Below are 8387 nucleotides of genomic sequence, written 5' to 3' on the forward strand. Positions count from 1 at the left end.
AGGAATAACGGTCACAAGCTGGCAGAGGGTAGATTTAGGCTAGATTTCAGGAGGCGCTACTTCACTGTCAGGGCGGCTAGGATCTGGAACCAACTTCCAAGAGAAGTGGTGCTGGCTCCTACCCTGGGGGTCTTTAAGAGGAGGCTGGATGAACACCTTGCTGGGGTCGTTTGACCCCAGTACTCTTTCCTGCCATGGCAGGAGGTCGGACTAGATGATCTACTCAGGTCCCTTCCGACCCTAGAAACTATGAAACTAAGCAGCCTGAACTAGCCGCATCACTGTTTGTATCCTCTAGACTCACAGAGGAGGTCAGAAGCAATCCATGTCTTGAACTCAGAAGGAAATCAGATTTAAGAAACATTTAAAAAATGGAACCCCCGGGGTGCCCAGCATGGAATATTTCTAGATCCTTTACTGTTCTGAAATCTATTCCCTCAGGCTTGGGTCAACCCTATTCTATCTAGGAATTTTATGGAGCATCCCTCATGGCATTACCTGGGCTAAAACAGAACAATGTGGGCATAAATCCATGTCAATCCATGGACTTTCACAGAGCTCTGTTGACTCAGTCTAACTGAGGCCTCATGCATTTTAATTTCTGCCCTTCAACTGTAAGTGGCAGATGTAAGAGAAAAGAAGACTTTTTTACTTAGCAACTTGAGTGAGATGCTGCCAGGATATTGGTGATCTAACTGTTTTAGGAAAAGCTGCGTATCTGAATGCAGTATCTGAATGAGGGGAGGATAAGGCACATATAGTATTTCCCAGATGAGGTCTGGCCACTGACAAAAGCTAGCATTCTCTTGGTCATAAACGCTCCTTTACAACCACAGCTGAACTTTTAAGACTTTGCCTTTAAAGGTATCAATACAGCTGAAATGCAGCTGTCATTAAGATGCCATTGATAAGATAATCTTATCTCATGAGCTGCATTCCTTTGCTATTGTCCAACTCTTTCTTAGCTACTAGGTTTTAATGCTTGGGACATGGGTATTAACATCTGTGTTTGAAGTGCGGGGAAAACACAAATGCCAAAGATATCACTTGTTACTTATTTGGTCATGTCACAGCTGGTGATAGAGAAGCCTCAACTGGCCTGTTTCAAATGAATGAAACGCGAGGGCGTTTTCACTGAAAGTGAAAACAGAAAAACAAAGGATGGAAGTAGATATGTTTCTTTGAGCATCGATGCTTAGATTCACAAAGGCATATATATGTCTAACTCATACAGAATTCAGTGGAAGTGAGATGCCTATACAAGAGTATGGCAACTAAACAGCCTTGTGGATTTGGGCCTAAGTATCTGATTCTACCGGTATGAAATCAGTGGAGCTGACTCATGTGGGTCAGTGGTCTAAAGCCTTACACATATCAGGTTTGCTCCATATTTCCTTTCTGAATAATGTTGGGGAATGGTCATCTGCTATTTCTTTCACTAGATGCTGGACCCTAAATTGCCTCAAATTTAGCTATCGTTTTCTCTTCTCCAATAATTCCTGAATCAGTGACCTTGGGAGCAGTGCCATCTTCCTGACACAGTGCTGCCATCATACTCAAACCAGCCTTCAGCCCTTCAACTCAATAAAACAGCCTCTCATTTTGCATACTTCATCTCTCTGTGAACTGCAGTCTTGATCTGCATGAGCTGGCAACTTGCAGTTATTTTGATGAATACCGGAGGGAACCAGGGACCTTTTAGAATTCATTAGGGGCTCTTACCTGTCCTGCAAAAAGCCCACACACACCAATAATACAAAGGATGTTGAATACAGCAGAGCCAACAATGGTTCCGACTCCTACGTCTCCTTTGGCGATAAAAACACCTGAAAAACAAGTTTAAGGCAAAGTGAGTAAGTTGGAAAGAAAAGAGTTTTTACTAAAACAAACTGCAGACCAGTGAGTCATGTGTTTGGTTTTGCCATTTTTACTCATATTTAATAGGACAGTGTGAGAAGCAAAGGCACAGGGAGAATATGGGTGGCCCTTTGATAGAATTAGAGAGACTGTGTGTGATAAAAAGCAAATGTATTAGAGATTTCTAGGTAACCCCACATTATAGTAATAGACATCTCAGAAACATATGCCACAAAGGCTAGAAAAATCACAATGTCCATCACCTGCTAGCTATGACTCAAAGTTGTAGCAGAATTTCTTTGACCAATGTGGCCTATGCTCTTTTCCCCTTCAGAATCACATTACACAAAGTGTTTAATCACAGAGTGATAGTTACCAGACTGTGGACTGTACTGTAATAAGGTGGGAGCTGGCTGTTAGAATAGATGTTGGTAGGGCAGGAAGAAATTCATCAAGTTACAGACAAGTTGCTATTAGAGGGTCCTTAATTCAGTCACTTTTAAATTCCTAATGTTTAAGAAGGGGAACTGTGATTATCTTGTCTGGCTGCTTGTATAACAAAGGCCATGTGATTTCCCTGAATTAATTCCTGCTTTGCGTTCCCTAGCTATGGCTGAACTAGAGCTTGGCACTTAGGAAAAAAAATCCTAGCTTGATTTAGAAGTGTTGGGGTGATGTTGTAGTTGTGATGGTGCAGGAAAAATGTGAGATGAAAGGATTCTGTGCGTGATATCTTTTATTGGACCAACTGCTTGTTTTGCAGGGATTTAGACAAGCTTTTGGGTAGCAAGAACCCTTCCTTGGGTTTCCTGAAAGCTTGTCTATATCCCTGTCTACTACACAGTTGATATGATAAAAGATATCACCCACAATACTCCTTGTCTGTCTTAACTTGTTTTAAATATTTCCATTGGTGGAGAATGTGCAGCAACCCTTGGCTGTTCTAATGGCTAATTACCCTCCTGCTCTGTATCTATCTACACGCACAGATAGAACAATACATTACCCTTAACTCAGATAATTTAGCATGTGGTTTTATAACTTAATTCTCCAATCAAACCTGCTGTTCTCACTTGGTCAAGGGAACAGCAACAGAATAGTGATAGCAACAACAGTGCTTATGCATGGTTGAAACTAGCTGCTTTTGACCCCAATGTGAGCAGACCCAAAAAGAGGCTTCACAAATGCTCTTTTCATGGGAGCTCTGTGCTAGCTAGGGTGGCCATCGAGGTACCTCCAGAATACAGAATAATTGCATTAGTATTCTTTCGACCATTCTGAGTTGAAGGACGCCTTTCACTTGAGCATTTTGAATTAAGGGTGATGTCAAACTGATTTTGAAGACAAATGTTTAACAGCGGCAAGCAACAGCTGTAATGTAAGGATGTCATTAGGAAGCATGACAAATAGGATCTTTGTTGGCATTTGCAGGACCAATACAAACACAGGATTAATTAAATGACAAACATATTAACCAATGAAGACAAACAATCTAAAGTTCAATTGTGGGTTGAAAGGTTGGGTGTCTCAAGAGAAAAATAGAGGACATGAAGGCATCCGGTTTCATATCAATAGAGGACAGAGTAGCAGAAAACTGGACTGTCTTTTATAAAACCGAACGAATGGCCACCCTAGTGCTAGCCCCAGTGTCCAGCGCATATTCATCAAGTCCCTAACTTGAGAAGAGCCAAGAGTTGCCCAAACTTTTCCTCCTCCCCATCTGTACAAGAACTTGCTGTTCCCCAAATCCAAAAATCTGGGATGTTGTGGAAAGAGCATTCTGCTCCTGAGTCTTGCTGCAGAAATAAATTAGTTCCTGATCCCCACCTCCCAAGACAGGGTGCTTCTCTGAGAGTTCCCTGAATAACCTACTTCAGATCCTCTTCTCTCAATATAATCATTCCCATGGGAGGAACACCAACGTTTTTAAAGCCTTTGACTAATTTTTCCATAAGAAGTTTCCCAACCTGCAATCTCACGCACGCTAGTAGTTTCCCAACCTGCAATCTCTCAGGCCACTGTGGAGAAACTGTTGTGGGGGGGTAGGGGTGAGGAGGTGGGAGTGAATGGGAGATGGGAGCATGAGTTGCCCCTGCTCCATATTTTGTTTCCTATCCCCTAGTCAGTACCTGGGGCTCATGCCCTGCTTGCACTACTGGGTGCAGCACAAGGCCTGAGTTATGGTTGATGGTGTGCACTTTACATAAAGACAGAGAAATTCAGGTGTGTGGTCTTTCATCAGTGTGTGATGATGCACATGCACAGTTCCTCAGATTTCATGAAGATGCATCACAACTACTCCTTCAGGAGTCTGTGAGAGAAGAGGCCTTATTACAGCTCTCCTACTCGCTTGGTGACTCAGTCTGGACTTCACGCTTGCTTTAACCTGATTCCGAACAATGGTAGCTGGCAATTAGTTACCTATGACAGATGTAAACAGCTCTGGAGCAGAGCTTCCCGCGGCCATGAAAGTTGCACCAGCCACATCTTCACTGAGATGCAAGCGCTGCAGAGAAACAGAGCAAAGTCAATGGTCAGGATACTAGAACAGTAGGAGAAATTCAGTGGACATAAGGTTGTTGTTGGTTCAAATGCAAAACTGCCAATATGCATTTAATAGAAAGTATGGAAAAAACAATAGGACAGAGGAACATCAGTTACAGCAGTTAATGTTAGTGCACTCTTGACTTAATTAAGCAAGACACAAGCTCAGCTCCGAGAGGGTAGATTGCACCTTTTGGCTCACTCCTGAGTATGGGGAAGGATATTAGCTCTTGCACCCAGCAGGTGCTGGGACACCCCTGTGAGTCACAGATCCTTTCCTGCTTCCTCCTCAGTCCACAGGGTAGTAATCTATGATTATCAAACTACCAAATTTGGGGCAGCTGCCCCCACTCCCCCGCAATTTTATAGACAGAACGTGGGGCCCAGCAGCCATTTAGTGGACAGACTGCAGCCCCCCCACCATCTTTGATTGGCTGAAGGACCCTGGCGGCCCTGTCCCTCATCACTGAATGGCTGCAAGGGCTGCCTGTCACATAGCCCTGCCCCTTGCTGCTGATTGGTGAAGAGGGGAGGGACCACATGACAGACAGCCCTCACAGCCAATCAGTGGTGTGGGGCAATGGCCATTGTGCCCGCAGCCCTTTGAGTGGGCAGACCCCCTCCCCTTCCCCCTAGTGGGCTGCCACAGCACTCTGAGGACTCCTGGCTCCCTCTGAGAAGCTGGCATTTTCTTTACAGCACCCAATTCTATGGACAACGCTGGATTTTGCAAAATCTGTGAAATTGTGATTTTGTTAGGTCCCTATCTATGACCCTCTGCATGCATACTGACCAACAGTATAAATGTGGGAGAGACGGGGCAAGCGGGGCACCAGCCCTGGGCACCGACTATGAGAAGGCACCAAAATCCTCCTTCCACAAGTCTTTGCCACAACAGGCACAGCCATGTGTCCAACAGCACATCTGGGCTGGTGAGGAGGAAACAGGGTACCAGGCGCAACTCCCAGGGAGTCCATGCCACAGGGCTGCTGCTGTCCAAGTGGGTGCTGTTACAGTAGCTTCATCAGTGGTGGAAGCAATACCATCTGCCTTTGGTATGCAGAGGGCCCAGGCAGGGAAGACTTCCCTTCCCCTGACTCTGCTCCTCACGCAGTGGTTGGCATACCCCGCTCCTCTCCACCCTGCCTCAACTGGTGAATGAACTCATTACGTCTCTGAAGCTTTCTCATCTACTTTGCCTGGTGCACTGGGGGGGAAGGTGGAGCCAAGAACCTACCCATTTCTCCACCCATCCCTGCCCATGCACCCTCAGGAGTATGTAAAATAATCATACTTTAGCCTCACAATACCTTGCATGGGATTTACCCAACAGCAGCTAATAACCTCCACTGATAATAATTTGCCTTTTACCGAATTTGTTCTGGTTGCAAGGAACCCAAACACCCATTTATAGCTCAGGGCTTATGGGGTTTTTTTGTATTTTAAACAATGTTTCTTCAAAAGAAAAAGACTGGTAACCACATACACTTAGTATACACCTTTTCCAGAGATTTGTCTCCTAAAGCTGCTGCAGTCCCAGTGTTCTACCTGTGTAAGGCATTGTTCAGTCAATGCAACCAGATGACTAAAATCCATATACCTTGCTGGTACCTTTTATTGTTGCTTGTGAATAGCTAAACAGCTATCCCCTGCTGCCTTGTTTCTATGCTAAACTGACCAGACCACATAAGCTGCAAGCCTTGCATATGGGTTTAGCAGCTTCCATCTTACGTGGAAAAGGCCAGTCATGGAATGAAAAGGGGCTCTTTGAAGACAGCTGAATTGTTTCAAACAAAAAGCAAACAAGCTGACAGGGCAAATAAACACTTTCTCTATTCCCCATTAATTCCTTCTGGAACCTGAAAAAAACATCTTAGCACATTGTACTCTCTAAGGTTTCTTTGTTAATATTTACCAGAGCAAAATATGTTTGCACAAAGATAAGGCTGAGAACGAATTCTCTTTGCAAATGGCAGAAAAAGCAACTAAGTCCTCTATTAAAGGTCCCACAAGGTTTATACCCTCACAAGGATTCAGAATACCCTTAACTCTGCCCTCTGCTGAACGACTAATAAGCAGTTTTTGCATGCATGTTATGGAAACAAAAGAAAAACAGGGTGAATGACCAGCGCCTGGCTTCAATTAGAGAGCTTTTTAGGCAGGAAGCCAAGTAGTATATTGTTATAATAGCTTGTGGCAAAATGAATAAGTGGCTGTAACCAAGACTAAAAATATTGTGAAAGAAATGCTTAGGAACAAAGGAAAATCCCAGAGGGTGAAGCTTCTTCTGCACCAGGCTCAGTGGAAAGACAGAAACACTCGTCACATGATAGTCTGTACCTAGCTGATGCTTTCAGAGGAGGCACAAGCAGTCAGGGAAGATACCCAAGCTGACACTCAGGGGATGGGTTCATTTAAAGTCACATTGGCTTCCTTTGAATAGGAATGTAGGCAATGTATTTTAATGGCCACAATAAGCCGGTTAACAAAATGGATGTGAATGTATAACATGCTGAATTGGAGGAAAAAATCTATTCCCCAGGGTTTGTAGAAAGATGTTCACAATGAAGCTGTGATGTCATTTGGATCTTGTAGACACTATAATAATACCAAAAAAAAAGAGAGAGTGGATGGAAACAGAAACATGAATGCAAATAATCCTTCCTTCCTTCGAACCCTGGCCCTCTTACTGAAGAGTAGTGTGGCCTCTTAAAGGGTAGAGTCTTTATAGCACAGGCAGCCAGCAGAGCGAGGGTTAAGGGATAACCTTGTAGTCAGGTCAGCTGATTTGGGGCTAGGGCTGCGCGAAGCTTTGGTCCCTGATTCAATTCGGCAGAGATTCGGCCCTATTTAGTGGCCAAATCTCTGAATCCGAATCAAATCAGAGGACCCTTTAATCTCTCTGAATTGAATTGGAACCCTCCGAATCGATTCAGAGAGATTAGGAAAGATTTGGACATAGACACAGCTTCAAATGTTTTTTCTACATAACTCTAGGAAGCAAGCAGCTCGTGAATGCTGCAATGCTGGGGTGCATGGAGCATCCCACAGGAGCATGGGGGGGGAGGGGAGGGTCCCCAGTGCACTTGGCAGCAGACCCAGAAGTGGACCAGAAGCACTTCCAGTCCACTTCTGGGTCTGCTGGGGAGCATGCAGGCCACCCCTCCCCACAACGCCCTCCCGGCTCAGTGACTGGTGCCTCCTGGGTCTGGGGGGGGCACCTGGGGTCCCCCTGTGGCCGACTGCAGAGTCAGGGAGAGCACAGGGGGCCCCCCAGTGTGCTTCCTGGCAGACCTGGAAGTGGACAAGAAGTACTCCCGGTCCACTTCTGGGTTTGCTGTTGAGCACATGGAGGGCTCCCCCCTCACTCCTGTGGGACGCTCCATGCACCCCAGCATCGCAGCATTCACAAGCCATTTTGGTACATCAAGGTATGTAGACAAAACTGTGTCTATGGCCAAATGGATGATTCTCCGAATCATCATCGAATCTTCAGATTCAGATTTGGCCTAAATGAATCAGGGACAGTGATCTGAATCAACAAATCAAATCACTGTCCCTGATTCAAGCTGAATCCAAATCCGAATCAAATAGGGCTCGCTTGGCACACCTCTACTGGAGGTATCACATGACCAGAAAAGGGCTCAGGCCAGAGTTATCTAAGCCCTGGGATTGACCAGTCAAGGAAGTCAGCCCTGAGACTTGTGCAGTGTAGAGCTCCTGAGAGTAGTATGGTGGGACCCCCCCAAATCTGCAGTGGGGCTGGAAGAAAATAGCTCTACAGGCCTGGGAATAAGAAAGAGCTGCCCAGGGCAGAGAGAGAGAGAGATACTTATTATACAGGCTAGTGGGCTTTACGTTAAGCCTGATGAAGGTTTGGGTGCCTAACAGAAGGCTGAAGTATTCTAATTTAAGTTTCACTGGTGGCTTGGGTTCAGGACTGAAGGGGTAGTTTGGAGGTCCCATTAGTCTCACAGGGGCATGTG

General features: G+C 45.2%; 1 protein-coding gene across 5 annotated transcripts in view; it reads right to left on the bottom strand.

Moving 5' to 3' along the window:
• SLC24A3 (solute carrier family 24 member 3) overlaps positions 1–8387 on the bottom strand; it is a 537093-nt gene that overhangs the window by 127298 nt on the left and 401408 nt on the right. For all 5 annotated transcript variants that reach the window (XR_002097013.1, XM_019516134.1, XM_019516133.1 and 2 more), the window contains exons 5-6: positions 4279–4363; positions 1723–1826 (exon numbers count right to left, since the gene is read on the bottom strand). Coding sequence is in view for 4 of the 5 variants with exons in the window: in XM_019516134.1 (XP_019371679.1) it covers positions 1723–1826; positions 4279–4363 (189 nt within the window). In the remaining variant the exon portion in view is untranslated. The remainder of the gene's footprint in view (positions 1–1722; positions 1827–4278; positions 4364–8387) is intronic.

This window comes from Gavialis gangeticus, unplaced genomic scaffold (assembly GCF_001723915.1).
Source record: "Gavialis gangeticus isolate Ggan-Ray unplaced genomic scaffold, GavGan_comp1, whole genome shotgun sequence".
In the NCBI taxonomy this organism is placed as follows: domain Eukaryota; kingdom Metazoa; phylum Chordata; order Crocodylia; family Gavialidae; genus Gavialis; species Gavialis gangeticus.